The 18704-nt window shown below is 42.6% G+C and overlaps 1 protein-coding gene across 1 annotated transcript in view; it reads left to right on the top strand.

The window, feature by feature from the left end:
- The window catches only part of LOC106585286 (MLX-interacting protein), a 45939-nt gene that overhangs the window by 16465 nt on the left and 10770 nt on the right, over positions 1–18704 (top strand). Inside the window, exons 2-16 of the mRNA XM_014171353.3 lie at positions 2552–2658; positions 3002–3087; positions 3368–3457; positions 4343–4384; positions 6393–6633; positions 9364–9453; positions 9653–9747; positions 9908–10508; positions 10921–11027; positions 11133–11244; positions 11544–11656; positions 11821–11928; positions 12471–12598; positions 12719–12842; positions 13227–13356. Coding sequence (XP_014026828.2) covers positions 2552–2658; positions 3002–3087; positions 3368–3457; positions 4343–4384; positions 6393–6633; positions 9364–9453; positions 9653–9747; positions 9908–10508; positions 10921–11027; positions 11133–11244; positions 11544–11656; positions 11821–11928; positions 12471–12598; positions 12719–12842; positions 13227–13356 — 2174 coding nt within the window. The remainder of the gene's footprint in view (positions 1–2551; positions 2659–3001; positions 3088–3367; positions 3458–4342; positions 4385–6392; positions 6634–9363; positions 9454–9652; positions 9748–9907; positions 10509–10920; positions 11028–11132; positions 11245–11543; positions 11657–11820; positions 11929–12470; positions 12599–12718; positions 12843–13226; positions 13357–18704) is intronic.

Here is an 18704-nt window from a genome sequence, read left to right as displayed (position 1 = left end):
GAGTGCTCAATTTTATAAACCTGTCAGCAACGGGTGTGGCTGAAATAGCCAAATACGTTATCTGCAGCATTCGGTCACATGACAGCTCGATCAGCTGTTAGATTTTACTTACTGGCATATCAACTGAGCCAGGATCACAGTCAAACGGATTGGGAAGTAGGTCCCAAAGTGTTCTTCTAATCGTTGGAGGTGAGCAGTCATCACTCGTGTGGGACACTTACTGATACTGTACTCAGAGCATGCTCTGACCAACTGGTAAGTGTCTTCACTGACATTTTCAACCTGTCTCTGACCGAGTCTGTAATACCTACATGTTTCAAGCAGAGCACCCTAGTCCCTGTGCCCAAGAACACCAAGGTAACCTGCCTAAATGACTACCGACACGTAGCACTCACATCTGTAGCCATGAAGTGCTTTGAAAGGCTGGTCATGGCTCACATCAACACCATAATCCTAGAACCATTCCAATTCAGATACCGACCCAACAGATCCACAGATGACGTAACCTCTATTGCACTCCATACTGCCTTTTCCCACCTGGACAAAAGGAACACCTACGTGAGAATGCTGTTCATTGACTACAGCACGGTGTTCAACACCATAGTGCCCTCAAAGCTCATCACTAAGCCAAGGCCCCTGGGACTTAACACCTCCCTCTGCAGCTGGATCCTGGACTTCCTGACGGGCAGCCCCCAGGTGGTAAGGGTAGGAAACAACACATCCGCCACGCTGGTCCTCAACACGGGGGCCCCTCCGGGGTGCGTGCGTAGTCCCCTCCTGTACTCCTTGGTCACCCACTACTGCGTGGTCAAGCACGACTCCAACACCATCATTAAGTTTGCTGACGACACAACGGTGTTAGGCCTGATCACATGCAACGATGAGACAGCCTATAGGGAGGTGGTCAGAGGCCTGGCATTGTGGTGCCAGGACAACAACCTCTCCCTCAACATGATCAAGACAAAGGAGGTGATCGTGGACTACAGGAAAAGGAGGGCTGAGCACACCCCCATTCTCATCGATGGGGCTGTAGTGGAGCAGGTTGAGAGCTTTATTAAGTTCCTTGGTGTCTACATCACCAACAAACTATCATGGTCCAAACACACCAAGACATTTGTGAAAAGGGCACAACAAGACCTATTCCGCCTCAGGAGACTGAAAAGATTTAGCATAGGTCCTCAGATCTTCAAAAAGTTCTACAGCTGCACCATTGAGAGCATCCTGACTGCTTGCATCACCTCCTGGTATGGCAACTGCTCGGCATCCGACCGGAAGGCACTACAGAGGGTAGTGCGTACGGCCCAGTACATCACTGGAACCAAACTTCCTGCCATCCAGGACCTCTAAACCAGGCGCTATCAGAGGAAGGCCCTAAAAATTGTTAAAGACTCCAGCCACCCTAGTCATAGATACGGCAAGCGGTACCAGAGCACCAAGTATATGTCCAAAAGACTGCTTAACAGTTTCTACCTCCAAGCCATAAGACTGCTGAACTGTTAATCAAATGGCTACCCGACTATTTGCATTGACCCCCCACCTGATTTTACGCTGCTGCTCCTCGCTGTTCATTATCAATGCATAGTCACTTTACCCCTACCTTACATGTATATATTACCTCAATTACCTTGACTTAACCTGAGCCCCTTGTATATAGCTTCGTCATTATTATTTTATTGTGTTACTTTTTTAATTTAGTTAATATTTTCCTAACTCTTATTTTTCTTAACTGCATTGTTGGTTAATGGCTTGTAAAGTTAGCATTTTACGGTAAGGTCTACACCTGTTGTATTCAGCGCATGTGACAAATACAATTGTGTCATATTTTTCTGTTAGATACATGCACAGCCAAGGGAAGGGGGCATGAAGGACTCTCTCCAATAAGAATTATTTCCTTTGAATCCACTGATTGTCACTCATCTGTATAATGTTTTTGTATTTCCCCTGCATGCATGCTTGCGTTCAGTTCATTCAGTTTCCCAAATATGTCAGTTGCATAGACAAGGAGACACATTTTCTTTTCATTACACAGAAAGTCAACCAGGTCTTTTTTTATTTTAATCCTTTTTATTTTATTTTTTTTACATCCATTGTCAATGACGGCAGTTCCTCTCTCAATGCGAAAAATCTTTCCAACACTCCCCCTCGATAACCACCAAGCCTCGGTGTGAAATAGAACATGAAGTTGTTCATGATTGATAGAACATGCTAAAACCTCCACTGCCTTGTCTTTGCCTCACCTATGCTCTCTGCCTCTCACTGTTGTGTTTTGTGTAGTCTCCCTCTCAACGGTGGCCTACTTAGTCCCTATGGACGCATGTGTTATGTTGCCCTTTTCAGAGTTGGAGTCATGGAGTGTGTCTACTGTCAAGGCAGCCTGCCTACACTTAGGATAAAGGGAAGGTTGAGCTGTCTGAAATCAGGGGTGACATCCATACTTGTTCTATGATAACCTCTAACTCCACTGTTAACATTACCTCTTGATTTTGCCAACCTGCACCTTTCCCACTTGAGTAGGTCATTTACATGCTTGTGTTATCTTCTTCCTTTTCAGCGGCAAGTTGGTGTCACCAAAATGGAAGAACTTCAAAGGCCTGAAGTTGCTGTGGAGAGACAAGATCCGGCTCAACAATGCTATCTGGAGGGCCTGGTACATGCAATGTAAGAGCTCCACATATGGCTTCATACTCTATTCTGTCTCTCACTAGAAACAGTAACCCCACTGTTGTAATGAAGTAACAACCAGGTTTAACTTGGCTGAATGAAGTATGGGATTAACGCTTGTGCAGGGGTATCCAGGGTTGGGTTTGGAGAGCCACTGAATGGCACTTGAATCACCTTCTGATTGAGAAGTATAGTCTACAGTTAATGTGTACAAATCATATTTAATCAATCTGGGTAAATTGATATCTGCTCTCAATTATATTAGGTATATTCTGTAATTAGTAAGCTGGTGTGTTATTTTCACACAACTGGTAGCTCTTGCATGTGTTCTACTCTACAGATGTGGAGAAGCGAGAGAACCCTGTCTGCCATTTTGTTACTCCTCTGGATGGCACCGTGGACATAGAGGACCATCGTCCGGCAGAGGTAAGGAAGGGTAGTGGATTGCTGGGTATATAGGCAACACTACCATACCGCTGCTTCACCCTAATAACCAGACTCTTCTCTCTGATCACTTTTTTTTATCCCATACGTATCGTTTTGGCTCCTTCGCATGTCGCTCTTCATTATCAATTATATGATTTTTTTTTTTTTTCCCCCTCTCTGTTCTACTCCCACCCATGTCTCTCACCCCTCCTTACTGCTTATCACTTTTCTGTCAACCTCTTCCCACGTTCTTTTCTCCCTCCCCCTCTATCTTCTGTAGGCAATAGCCACAGAGGGGAAATATTGGAAAAGAAGAATTGAAATTGTAATTCGAGAGTATCACAAGTGGAGGACATATTTCAAGAAAAGGGTAGAGTAATGGATTTTGTTATTTCCTGAAATGGTGCCTTTTCTGTGTTTAGATTAAAGTACCGCAATGTTAGGCCTCTTGAGTGGCGGAACGGTCTAAGGCTGCAGTGCTTGAGGCATCACTACAGACCCAGGTTTGATTCCGGGCTGTGTCACAGCTGGCCGTGACCGGGAGACACATTTGGCCCAGCGTCATCCGGGTTAGGGGAGGGTTTGGCTGGCCGGGATTTCCTTGTCCCATCGCGGCTCTAGCGACTCCTTGTGGCGGGCCGGACGCCTGCAAGCTGACTTCGGCAGTCAGCTGGACAGTGTTTCCTCTGACACATTGGTGCGGCTGGCTTCCGAGTTAAGCGAGCATTGTGTCAAGAAGCAGTGCAGCTTGACAGGGTCATGTTTCGGAGGATGCACGGCTCTTGACCTTCGCCTTTCCCGAGTCCGTAGGGAAGTTTCAGCGATGGGACAAGACTGTAACTACCAATTGGATATCACGAAAAAGGGGTAAAATAAAAACGTTTTAAAAAGTACCGCTATGTCGCAATTAAACAAAGTTGACTAATGTTTAAGACTAAGCAGCAGTATGCCTATTTTAGGTTATTGTCAGTTGCTTTAACTGGGTTGTGAGGCAACCAGTTTAATAGAGCATGGTGTTTGCAACACCAGGGTTGTGGGTTCGATTCCCACGGGGGGCCAGCACAGAAAAAAATGTATGAAATTGTATGAAATGTATGCATTCACTACTGTAAGTCGCTCTGGATAAGAGCGTCTGCTAAATGACTAAAATGTAAAAATGTAAATGTAAATATCCTACATTTACTATGCTCTACTTCATGTTATTCATTCAATATGTGAGTCTGCCAATTAACATTGATCTTCCAATTTGTCACAGTTACAGAAGCACAAGTATGACGATCTCTCAAGCCTTCTCAAGGTATGCATTCTAAGCGTTCTTGTGTGTGGTGCTGCCTCTATTCAAATTTGGTAATAGCAAAGTAGTGTGAGGGGAAATAAGGTTAACACCCAAATAATCTCAACATCTGAAATTTAATGTGAAAATGGAAAATAATAGGTTATTAATGTCACAGAATGAATTCATTAAAGTTATAGGTTATGTTCTAATGCTGTTTTTGAGTACACATACACTCACTCTCCTACTTATTTATTTGGACAGTGAAGTTAAAACTTTTAATTTGTCTCTATACTTCAGCATTTTGGATTTGAGATCAACTTTTGTATATCAGGGAACACTACAGAATTTCACCTTTTATTTGAGGGTATTTTCATACATATCTGTTTTACCGTTTACAAATGTAAGCACTTTATGCATCTAGTTCTCCCATTTGAAAGCGTCAATAGTATTTGGGCAAATTCACTTATGTGTATTAAAGTAGTCAAAGTTTAGTATTTGGTCCCATATTCCTAGCACACAATGACTACATCCAGCTTGTGACTCTACAAATTTGTTGGATGCGTTTGCAGTTTGTGTTAGTTGTAAATTAGATTATGTTGTGCCCAATATAAATTAATGGTCAATGATGTATTATGTAATTTTGTAGTCTTTTATTATAAAGAAAAATATAATATGTTTCTGAATATTCATGTGGATACTACCATGATTTCAGAAAATCTGGAATGAATCGTGAATGAGTTAGACACGAAGATCATACCCCCAAGACATGCTAACCGCTCACCAGTACCAATAACCGGGGAGGTTAGCATTTTTTGGAGGGAGTATGCTATTTATGCCTCTAACTTTCTCACTCATCGTTATTCACGATTCATTCATGATTATCCGTAATCAAATCAAATGAAATGTATTTATTTAGCCCTTCTTACATCAGCTGATATCTCAAAGTGCTGTACAGAAACCCAGCCTAAAACCCCAAACAGCAAGCAATGCAGGTGTAGAAGCACGGTGGCTAGGAAAAACTCCCTAGAAAGGCCAAAACCTAGGAAGAAACCTAGAGAGGAACCAGGCTATGAGGGGTGGCCAGTCCTCTTCTGGCTGTGCCGGGTGGAGATTATAACAGCACATGGCCAAGATGTTCAAATGTTCATAAATGACCAGCATGGTCAAATAATAATAATCATAGTAGTTGTCGAGGGTGCAACAAGTCAGCACCTCAAGAGTAAGTGTCAGTTGGCTTTTTCATAGCCGATCTTTGAGAGTATCTCTACCGCTCCTGCTGTCTCTAGAGAGTTGAAAACAGCAGGTCTGGGACAGGTAGCACGTCCGGTGAACAGGTCAGGGTTCCAGCAGGTCAGGGTTCCAGCAGGTCTGGGACAGGTAGCACGTCCGGTGAACAGGTCAGGGTTCCATAGCCGCAGGCAGAACAGTTGAAACTGGAGCAGCAGCATGGCCAGGTGGACTGGGGATAGCAAGGAGTCATCATGCCAGGTAGTCCTGAGGCATGGTCCTAGGGCTCAGGTCCTCCGAGAGAGAGAAAGAGAGAATTAGAGAGAGCATATTTAAATTTACACAGGAAACTGGATAAGACAAGAGAAATACTCCAGATGTAACAGACTGACCCTAGCCCCCCGACACATAAACTACTGCAGCATAAATACTGGAGGCTGAGACAGGAGGGGTCAGGAGACATTGTGGCCCCATCTGATGAAACCCCCGGACAGGGCCAAACAGGCAGGATATAACCCCACCCACTTTGCCAAAGCACAGCCCCCACACCACTAGAGGGATATTTTCAACCTCCAACTTACCATCCTGAGACAAGGCCGAGTATAGCCCACAAAGATCTCTTCTGATGTCTCATTAGAAAGACTGATTGGAATCAATTTGAGTATGCGATGTGCATGTTTCATAATTGTTTCATCTTTCTCTGTTAAATAAATTAGTTGTGTGACTATACTGTATAATATGTGCACTGCATGTTTTTTTGTGTAACTGACTGGCTGGCTTGTTGCATTTTGAACACCCCAAGGGGCCGGAAGAACAGTTTTCGCTGTTTGGGGAGGTCTTTCCAGACACCTTCCGTGTGTCCCTTTATCAGGATGAGGAAATGGCTGGGCGCCGCATTGCTCGCAAGAGCCGTGAGTCACCCGTCCCCATGGAGATGGACCCACTCTTTGACATGGACGTGCTAATGTCAGAGTTTTCTGACACACTCTTCTCCACGCTGGCCTCCCACCAGCCCATGGCCTGGCCCAATCCCAGGGAAATAGGTGAGGGCCCGCCAACAACATCCCATTCCATATACCAGGGCTTATCAACTATATTCTTACAGGGGCCAGATTTGAAAAAGGTTATTTACAGGGGGGAAATAACACATTTGTTTTGAAAATAGTTTGGTTTTTCAATCATGTCACTAAATGTTTTATCCCTCCTCTGTAGTCCCAAATTAAGTCAATTTAATTGATTGAAGATGTCACAAAAAACAAACATCTGATATGAACATTTTTGCTAGATACAGTGCATTCAGAAAGTATTCACACCCCTTTGACATTTTCCACATTTTGTTATTACGGAGTGGGATTTAAATGGATTTAATTGTCATTTTTTTGTCAACGGTTTACACAAAATACTCTGTCAAAGTGGATGACATTTTTTATTTTTTTGTATTAATGGAAAATAAAACACAATTATATCTTGATGAGATACTATTCAACCCCCTGAGTCAATACATGTTAGAATCACCTTTGGCAGCGATTACAGCTGTGAGTCTTTCTGGGTAAGTCTCTATCTGTTTGGATTGTAAAATATTTTCCCATTCTTGAAAAAATGTGTCAAGCTCTGTCAAGTTGGTTGAAGTCTTGCCATAGATGTTCAAGTCGATTTAAGTAAAAAAAATGTATCTAGGCCACTCAGCAACATTCAATGTCATCTAGGTAAGCAACTATTTGGCCTTGTGTTTTAGGTTATTGTTCTGCTGAAAGGTACATTTGTCTGTTGGAAAGCAGACTGAACCAAGTTTTCCTCTAGAATTTTGCTTGTGCTTAGCTCTATTCTGTTTATTATTTTTTTTTTTAAACTCCCTAGTCCTTGCCGATGACAAGCATACCCAAAACATTATGCAGCCACCACCATTCTTGAAATTATGAATAGTGGCACTCAGTGATGTGTTGTGATGGATTAGCCCCAAACGTAACACTTGTATTCAGGACAAAAATGTAATTTATTTTCCTATTTTTTTTGTGTTACTTTAGTGCCTTATTGCAAACAGGATACATGTTTTGGAATATTTTCATTCTGTACAGGCTTCCTTCTTTTGATTGTCATTTATGATAGTATTGTGGAGTAACTATAATATTGTTGATCCATCCTCAGTCATCTCCTATTACAGCCATTGGCCTCATGGTGAAAGCCCTGAGCTGTTTCCTTCCTCTCCAGCAACTGATTTAGGAAAGGCGCCTGTATCTGTAGTCATTGAGTGTATTGATGCACCATCCAAAGTGTTAAATTCATAACTGCACTATGCTCAAAGGGATATTCAATATCTGTTTTTTTTAACCTATCTACCAATAGGTGTCTTTCTTTGCGAGGCATTGGAAAAACCTCCCTGGTCTTTGTGTTGAATCTGTGTTTGAAATTCACTGCTTGACTGAGGGACGTTACAGATAATTGTGTGTGGGGGGGTACAGAGATGGGGTAGTCATTTAAAAATCACGTTAAACACTATTATTGAACACAGAGTCATTGCAATTTATTGTTCTATATTTTGCCAGGGAAGTTGACTGAACACATTCTCATTTAAAGCAACGACCTGGGGAATAATTACAGGGGAGAGGAGGGGGATGAATGAGCCAATTGGAAGCTGGGGATGATTAGTTGGCCATGATGGTCAGATTGGGAATTAATCCAGGACACCGGGGTTAACACCCCTAGTCTTACGATAATTGCAATGGGATCTTTAGTGACCACAGAGAGTCAGGACACCTGTTAAACATTCCATCTGAGAGATGGCGCCCTAAACAGGGCAATGTCCCCAATCACTGCCCTGGGGCATTGGGATATTTTTTTAGACCAGAGGAGAGTGCCTCCTACTCGCCCTCCATCACCACTTCTAGCAGCATCTGGTCTTCCAACCATAACCAACCCTGCTTATCTTCAGAGGCAAGCTTGCAGTGGGATGCAGGGTGGTATGCTTCTGGCCTGCAGGGTGGTTATGCACATTTGTACTCCTGAACCTATTTAGGCTTACCATAACAAAAGGATTGAATACGTATTGACTCAAGACATTTCAGCTTTAAATGTTTTATTAATTTGTAAACATTTCTAAAAAATATAATTCCAGTTTGACATTATGGGGTTTTGTGTGTAGATCAGTGACACAAAAACTAAATTTTATCAATTTTAAAATGTAGTCTGTAACACAACAAAATGTAGAAAAATGTATGTAAAAGTAGATCATGATGCTCAGCAGACTACGGAACAAGCGATGTTGCAGGCTAGATGTTGATTGGATAAAGTTTATGATAGCCATAACTGAGTCTGTGATGTTTTTTTAACTCCAATCATGCTCTGCTGTATCAGGCAGTGTAGTGATCTCATCTGCGGTGAAAGAGACAATAGGCGGGCAAACAGACCCTGTACACCTGTTAGCAGCTCTGATTTGCTGTACCTTGTATGTTGGGTGATATTGACAGACAGCAGTTAATGGGTGGGACTACAGGAAAACAGATTCTCCCATTGAAGAATATTGAACGAGGGCTCCTTTTGGCACTTAACATTGGATATTGGGGGGATTTTTTTTAGCTGTTCTTTTTTATTAATGTTCATTGATCAAAGGGCCATTCTAAATTGATAACCAGGCCTGATCTGGCCAGGCGGGCCGCCAGTTGAATAGCCCTGCCATACACCAAGCCTGTTTCTATTTACTCAGATCCACACAAACCTTCCTCCAACCAGATCTAAAAGTCTGTTTGTTATTCACACCCCATCCATGTTCCCCATAGCTCATGCAGGGAACGCAGACATGATCCAGCCTGGACTCATCCCCCTACAGCCCAACCTGGACTTTATGGACTCCTATGAGCAATTACAAGGTAATGACAATGCACTCTGCCACAACGGCAAACTCTAAAATAATGTCACTTGCACAGTGCACAAACTCTTTAACAGGACCCTGGAGCACCAGGTTACTCTCATACGGTAAGTGTAATACGGCAGGTGGCATATCCTAACACTTATGAGGGAGAGTGGATGTTATACTAATTCAAACTAACCCAGAGACTCTTCTTCCAGACTTATTTCATAGCCTCCGTCAGCCCATCTTCCCCTCTGCTTCCCTCACTGCCTCATCCGCCACTCCTCTACACAGCAGCAGCTCTCAATCCCAGGTAAACCCCAACCCTTGGCCTGGCCCCTGTGAACCTCAACCCTAACACACCCCCAGACCTAACACACCTGCCTTTTTATTCTTAGATGTTTTCACAACATCTTACTAGCTGATAACATTATAAATGTGCAATCTTTGCTCTTGTCCTTGTGACTTGATAGGGCCAGCTTCTCTCCTCCATGCATCTCTCAGCTGACCTCCCGTCCATCAGCCATGACCACAGACTCATCGCCTCCCCAGCCCCCCTGACTATCTCCTCCCTCATGTCCAATCAAACCAGTGGGACCAGTGGAAGCCCCTCTTACGTACAGAACTACATGCCTCTGTTCTCTGGGCCAGAGCCCCCTAGTGCTCAGGCTGGAGGCTCCTCCCTCATGCAACCCTCAGCCCTTCCCACGGTGCGGCACACCCAGCCCTGCCAGGGTACTGCCACCCCAACACTAGTAGCCCCCCCACCCCTGGACGATGCCACAAGCCTGGATGGTTCCCCGCCCTCATCTGTCATTACACATACAACCACCTCCACTGTTATACCCAGTGATGCTGCCACCACCTTCAGTCACGGCTCTGACTTCAGCTCCCTAAACCGGGCACCTCCACCACCACCCCTCCAGCCCCTGGCACCCTCACCTGCTACCACCCCACAACACCCCCAGACCTTCGCCCTGCCCAGACCCATCCAGCCCTCTTGCTCCAACAAAAAAACACGCCGTGTGCAAAGGATTGTTCCTGCCATCTCCTCGTCTCACCTCATCCTAACAGGTGAGTTAATCACATCCCAAAAGGTTTAACTGTTGCTGAATAAGAATGGTGGATTGATTTAATATCAAATGTAATATTGAATTAATACATGCCTAGCCGGTGCTACCCAGAAAAAAACGACCACATTAGAAACAATAGTATTTATTCAATTCGGGATTACTGCTCCACTAGAGCTGTCTGATCTCAGCACTAGGTGGTGCTACCGTCTATCATTATATAGTCAGTCACTATCGTAATGAAAAACTAAATTAAAACTAGTCAATGTTTGTAGGCGATTCAGCCGAAATGATCCTAGCAAAGATCATCAATGACATCCAGGCTCAATATTAGATATTAAATACATAAGAGAATCAGCATTTACCATGTGGTTTTAATGTCGAAGGCCCTGACAGATTATGTTTTGCTGTCCCAGCACCCTTCCCAGGGCATACCAGTGCAGTGATTGTTACTCCAACCTCCCTGAAAGCAGACGTGGTTCCCTCAACTGGCGTGGTCATCGGCCCCTCCAGCCTATCAAGGGTAAGACCCGGTCTGCTCTGAAGAGCCCCCTTTGCATTCAATTGTTTTAATTAAGATCGTTTTCATTTACTTTGTGTTTTATTTCTTTCCATCCCTCTATCTCAGGCTCCTGGATTACACATCCTTCCACAGACTCCGAAGTCTCCCCAGCTCATTATCCTTAAAGAGGAGACCTACTCTTCCAGCCGCAAGAAACAAGAACCCTCCACAAGTACTGGTGAGAGTGACATATGCCAGGTCCTTACTTTTTTTTGTTATATGTATGTACATTAAACTCAGTCATGTGTCACAGGGTGCTTTCCTCCTGTCAAACCTAAGCTATCAATCTATTAGCTCTACATTTGCATCCAGGATGTGGCATGGTAACACATTCATACACATTGTTTTGGAATGTTTACGGTACTGATCTGCTTCCCATAAAATGAATGAATTGTCTTTAATGTGAGTTGGTGCTCACTGGTGTAGCAGTCTTTGTTATGATGGTTTTGGTAAGTGTGGATAATTTGTGTCTCCCAGGGCATGAGGACTGTGGCTCAGGTCAGGGGTCACTGTGTGGGTCAGAGCAGGTCTCCAGTCCTCAGTCTCCACTCAGCAGCTGCACAGCCTTTTCCAAGAACGAGTCCAACCAGGTAACAGCAGCCCACCCTCCTGCCTACTATTCTCTGTCTGTGTATGTGACTGTGTATGACTCCAGCATTTTCAAGTAGGTCCAGTGTTGTGTGCCTGCCGTTGAAGCATTGCAGACTGATCATTCTGATTATGTGTGTGTCTGTTCTCTCCCTGTTTGTTCCAGAGCCGTAGGGTGACCCATATCACTGCTGAACAGAAGAGGCGCTTTAACATCAACATTGGCTTCAAAATGCTGAGCAGCCTGATTCCTGCTCTCAAGTCCCAGTCCAATGTAAAGCCATGTCTCTCTGTAATCTGTCTACTGAGTCCTCCTACTAATATCTTCCAGATCTAGCTTTTGATGGCTTTTATTTAAAGATCAGTTCAGAAGCATAGTGTTTGCACATCCTATTATGTTCAGGTACAGGGAACAAATATAGTATCCCTTTCATACACAGACCAAAATCCCACAAATTTACCATGCCTGCTTTTTTTATACCAGATTTTTCATATATATGAAGGGGGTAAAAAAAACATGGTAAATTAAAAGCCCTATAACCAAATACAGTTATCGGGGCTGTGTGAATGGTTCTATGCTTTTTCTGCAGGTAAATTCATGAACACTTCCATTGTTTAACACCTCTCTAATGTGAAATGCAAACAGCACCCATGGTTTAATTTAATTTTACAGGTAATATACCACATCTTCTGTCTGAAATGGTAAAGTCATGAAAGAATGATACATACCCACACATTGTTGAATGCTCCAGCAGTTGACGACATGTCATGACCTTTCCAATATCGCCACCTATTCTTGTTGTTGTTTGATACCAGATCAGTAATGCAGTCACGCTGCAGAAGACAGTGGAGTACATTAGGAAGCTGCAGCAGGAGAGGCAGCAGATACAGGAGGAGACCAAAAGGCTACGGGAGGAGATTGAGGAGGTCAATGCCTCCATAAAGTATGTACTGCCTCACTGTTACGTTATCTCTCTTATCTGAGTAGACGAGTTCAGGAAACAGTTTGAGTACGAGTATACATGACATAGTAATCTGATCTGTGTGTTATTGCTGTGCCACAGTGTGTGTCAGGAGAAGCTGCCTGCTACAGGTGTGCCCATCACACGCCACCGATTCGACCACATGCGGGAGAAGTTTAATGAGTACGTGAAGAGCCGCACACTTCAGAACTGGAAGTTTTGGATCGTATCCTTTTTTACCCTTATCACTGACATTTAACATTACTTTTGCATTTAACATGATTTTGTCATAATGATATAAGATTCAATCAGGCTACTTTTAATATTTATTTCATTTATGTCAGATGGCTAGATTAGATGCTGTATATAGGCAAAGAAGAGCTATAATTTTTGACTGTCGTAAAAGGTTTCAGGGGGACTTGTGAAAGGTTACAACTGTAGAAAATGAAGTAGTATAATATAGGACTGTATGCCATGAGCCATCTGAGTACATCTGAGGTCCTTTCTGTCAGAGAGGTTCGTTCATATGTCTTCTGAGATTGAAATAGGATGCAACTTTGGATCTGTTCCCTCAATAGTGTGTGTTTGACCCTTGACCCACCATCCTTAGTTCAGCATCATCATTAAACCTCTGTTTGAGTCCTTCAATGGGACTGTCTCCACCACAAGCGAAGGGGAGCTGTGTGAGACCACACTGCAATGGCTGGACCATCACTGCTCCCTCCATGTGCTGAGGCCCAGTGAGTAAACTACACTCAATGCCCCAAACCTCTCTCTCTCTCTCACACGCACACAGCATATGTTTTAATGTCATTGTGGGGACCTAAAATAGATTTCTATTCAAAATTATATTTTCCCTAACTTTAATCCTAACCCCTAACTCCTAAACCTAACACCTAACCCTAATTCTAACACTAATGCTAACCCTAAACCTAAAATAGCCTTTGTCGTTGTAGCGACCTGGGGAATGGCCCCATGAGTGATAATTTTCCTTGTTTTGCTATCCTTGTGGGGACTGTACCCACGAGGATAGTATACAAGCCCACACACACACACACACACACCCGTTTGTTTTACTATCCTTGTGTGGATCAAACAATTGATTCCCATTAACCTTTACCCCTAAATCTTACCCGAACTCCTAACCCCTAACCCTAATTGTAACCCTAAACTTAACCCCTGAGCCAAGGATAGTAAAACCAAAATCTACACACACACACCCACTCAATGTTTTCAATTAAATGGTTTCAAGGTTCCCACATGATTTTCCTGCAAATCAGTCTTCCTGTAGCTGAAGCGTCAGAGTAGGACAGTGAGGAGGTGGATTGCGCAGGGGCAGTTGGCAAATGGTTCCATTACAGCAGTGATATTCAAATGGAATTGCAGTGGGATCGCAAAATAAAACATTTTCTTTCAGGGGGAGAACCAAAAATGAAGAGTACGTATTATTTCATAGGACGTTATAAACGTTATTGAAAAAGATAATAAAAATATATACAGTGCCAGTTAAAAGTTTGGCACACCTACTCATTTAAGGGTTTTTATTTATTTAGACTATTTTCTACATTGTAGAATAATAGTGAAGACATCAACACTATGAAATAACACATATGGAATCATGCAGTAACCAAAAAAAGTGTTAAACAACAAATATTTGAGATTCTTCAAAGTAGCCACCCTTTGCCTTGACAGCTTTGCACACTCTTGGCATTCTCTCAACCAGCTTCACCTGGAATGCTTTCCCAACAGTCTTGAAGGAGCTCCCACATATGCTGAGCACCTGTTGGCTGCTTTTCCTTCACTCTGCGGTCCAACTCATCCCAAACCATCTCAATTGGTTTGAGGTCGGGTGATTTGTGGAGGTCAGGTCATCTGATGCAGCACTCCACCACTCTCCTTCTTGGTCAAATAGCCTTTACACTGCCTGGAGGTGTGTTTGGTCATTGTCCTGTTGAAAAACAAATGATAGCCCCACTAAGCTGTGGTAGCCATGCTGGTTAAGTGTGCCTTGAATTCTAAATAAATTCTAAATAAATCACCATCAGTGTAACCAGAAAAGCACCCCCACACATCACACCTCCTCCATGCTTCATGGTGGGAATCACACATGTGGAGATTATCCATTCACCTACTATGCGTCTCACAAAGACACGGCGGTTGGAACCAGAAATCTCAAATTTGGACTTAGCAGACCAAAGGACAGATTTCCACCAGTCTAATGTCCATTGCTCGTGTTTTTTGGCCCAGCATGTCTCTTCTTCTTATTGGTGTCCTTTAGTAGTGGTTTCTTTGCAGCAATTCGACCATGAAGGCCTGATTCATGCAGTCTCCTCTCAACAGTTGATGTTGCGATGTGTCTGTTACTTGAACTCTGTAAAACATTTATTTGGGCTGCAATATGAGGTGCAGTTAACTCTAATGGACTTATCCTCTGCAGCAGAGGTAACTATGGGTCTTCCTTTCCTGTGGCAGTCCTCATGAGAACCAGTTTCATCATAGCGCTTGATGGTTTTTGCAACTGCACTTGAAGAAACTTTCAAAGTTCTTGAAATGTTCCATATTGACTGACCTTCATGTCTTAAAGTGATGATGGACTGTCGTTTGTCTTTGCTTATTTGAGCTGTTCTTGCCGTAACATGGACTTGGTATTTTACCAAATAGGGCTATCTTCTGTATACCACCCCTACCTTGTCACAACACAAGTGATTGGCTCAAAAGCATTAAGAAGGAAAGAAATTCCACAAATTAACTTTTAACAAGGCACACCTGTTAATTGAAATGCATTCCAGGTGTCTACCTCATGAAGCTAGTTGAGAGAATGCCAAGAGTGTACAAAACTGTCAAGGCAAAGGGTGGCTACTTGGAAGAATCTCAAATATAAAATATATTTAAAAACACTTTTTTTAGTTACTACATGATTCCATATGTGTTATTTCATAGTTTTGATGTCTTCACTATTATTCTACATTGTAGAACATTTTACAAATAAAGAGAAACCCTTGAATGAGTAGGTGTGTCCAAACTTTTGATGTACTGAGTAAATGTACAGTACCTTCAGAAAGTATTCACACCCCTTGACTTTTTACACATTTTGCTGTCTTACATTGTGGGATTCAAATGGATTGAATTGTCTTTTTTTTGTCAACGATCCACACACAATACTCTGTAATGTCAGTTGAAGAATAATTCAAAGATTATTTGTTTTATTAGGAAAAATAAAACACTAATATACTGTATCTTGATTAGATAAGTATTCAACCTCCTGAGTCAGTACATGTTAGAATCATATTTGGCAGCAATTACAGCTGTGAGTGTTTTTGGCTCTCTAAGAGCTTTGCATACCTAGATTGTACAATATTTGCCCATTATTCTTTGTAACATTTTTCAAGCTCTGTCAAGTTGGTTGTTGATCATTGCTAGACAGTCATTTTCAAGTCTTGCCATAGATTTTCAAGTAGATCTAACTCAAAACTGTAAATAGGCCACTCAGGAACATTCAATGTCGTCTTGGTAAGCAACTTTGGCCTTGTTTTAGATAATTGTCTTGCTGAAAGGTGAATTTGTCTCCCAGTGTCTGTTCGAAAGCAGACTGAACCAAGTTTTCCTATAGGATTTTGCTGGTGCTTAGCTCTATTGTTTATTTTTATCCCCAAAAAGTTACATATTGCAGATTTAATTAATTTGTAAAAAATTCTACTAAATGAATTCCACTTTGACGTTATGGGCTATTGGGGGTAGATCAGAGACACAAAATCTCAATTTAATCCATTTTAAATTCAGGGTGTAACACAAAATGTGGAATAAGTAAAGGGATGTGAGTACTCTGAAGGCACTGTATATATTGGTTCTCTTTATTTTGATAGGAGAGATGGTTATTTGTTGATATGAAAATCTAAATGTACCCATTTTTAAGGTTGTTTCGTTAGATTTGTGGTGGGGTCTACAGAATTTCCGGCGAAAAAAAAAAAATGGGGTTCCAGAAATGTTGGTGGAAATAATCATTTGAGTCCTCGCTGAAAAAGCGAAGCACCACTGCAACACATAATATTTTGCCATGAACACTGCAGCAGAAGCTAACTCCTTCCTCCGCTACTGTTCCATCCACGTGAGGCTACAATACGTTGAGTTTTCTCGGTGAAGCCGTGAAGTGATCTGTAGCCTATTGCGTGATTGTATTTATGAGTCTTATTAAAGAATGTGAAATAATGTGTATGTTTACTCATATGGTTCTGAATATTGTATAGCCTATTGGCCTACATTCGTTCACATGGGCAGGTGTTTTTAGTGCTTTTCATTTAATCACGTATGGCTAAAATATAGTATATACATTAGCGCTCATGGGTAGAATATTGTGCGTGTATATACAGAAACTGGCTCAGTTATGGACTAAAATAAGTTAGTATGGGCAGAATATTATATATAAATTTGTACATATGGTTATTTATTTATATATATATATATATCTATATCTATATATATATGGCTCAAACAAACTATAATATATCTATAAAGGTTCAAGGCTAAAACAAACTATAATATATCTAGGCCTATATCTAGTTTCTACAATATATTTTCATTTTATATAGTTTTTACACCATCCATTCACACCAACCATTCACTATAAAACATGTATTTATCAACAAATAAGCTTAGCAAAATACAAAAAATGCATCTGACCTTCTCCCCAACCCATGTTGTCTGAAAGTAGGTCAGGAGCTCCTCCAGTTGACATTCCAGGCGCTGAAAGAACCGGGTATCCAGCAGGTCGTGGACACATTCGCCTACATCAGCAGGCGGGACGAATGCTAGCACGCCGAGCTCCCTGATCTCTTGGGCATAGTCGGTGTCGTGGAGGTACTTTTGTCGCACTTTGGAAAGCATTTGTACTTTTCGCCAAATGGCCTGTTTCATGTGAAAGAAGCAACCCCGGTTGTGAGTCCCAGGAAACACCTTTGTGAAATCTTTAAAAGCCGCTGGCTTGAAGTAAGTCATGATTGAGTCGGGTTTCAGGTATTGCCTCACACCATGCCCAAACCGCGTCCGTGTGTGCCATCATGCGCAAATAGATTTTGTCCCCTCACACCAAACGCGATCACGACACGCAGGTTGAAATATCAAAGCAAACTCTGAAACAATTATATTAATTTGGGGACAGGTCGAAAAGCATTAAACATGTATGGCAATTTAGCTAGCTAGCTTGCAGTTGCTAGCCATTTTACCTGAAATGTACAAGGTCCTCTACTCGGACAATTAACTCACACATTAAACGGTCAACCGAATCGTTTCTAGTCATCTCTTCTCCTTCCAGGCTTTTTCTTTGGACTTTATATGGCGATTGGCATCTAACTTTCATAATAAGGTGTATTACCACAACCGACCGACCGACCTCAGTTCATCTTTCAATCACTCATGTGATTATAACCAATGAGGAGATGGCACGTGGGTATATGCTTCTAAAAGCCAATGAGGAGATGGGTGAGACAGGACTTGCATCTCGTTCGGCGTCACAAATAGAAGCAACTTATATTTTAGCCCCTGGCAACGCAGACGCTCGTTGGCATGCGCAAGCATTGTGGGTGCAATGATTGAATAACATGTATGTGTACATTTTATTTTGCAACGCTCGTGCAGATGCCGAGCAGTTGCCATACCAGGCGGTGATGCAACCGGTCAGGATGCTCTTGATGGTGCAGCTGTAGAACTTTTTGAAGATCTGGGGACCCATGCCAAATCCTTTCGGTCTCCTGAGGGGGAAAAGGATTTTTCGTACCCTGTTTTTGGACGATGATAGATCGTTGGTGATGTGGACACCAAGGAACTTGAAGCTCTCAACCCGCTCCACTACAGCCCCGTTGATGTTAATGGGGCCTGTTGGTCCACCTTTTCCTGTAGTTCACGATCAGCTCCTTTGTCTTGCTCACATTGAGGGAGAGGTTGTTGTCCTGGCACCACACTGTCAGTTCTCTGGCCTCCTCCCTAAAGGCTGTCTCATCGTTGTCGGTGACCAGGACACTGTTGTGTCGTCAGCAAACTTAATGATTGTGTTGGAGTCATGTTTGGCCACACAGTCGTGGATGATTTGGCCACA

This window comes from Salmo salar, chromosome 24 (genome assembly GCF_965601325.2).
Source record: "Salmo salar chromosome 24, fSalSal1, whole genome shotgun sequence".
NCBI classification, from domain to species: Eukaryota; Metazoa; Chordata; class Actinopteri; order Salmoniformes; family Salmonidae; genus Salmo; species Salmo salar.
This window is presented reverse-complemented; position numbering and strand designations above follow the sequence as displayed.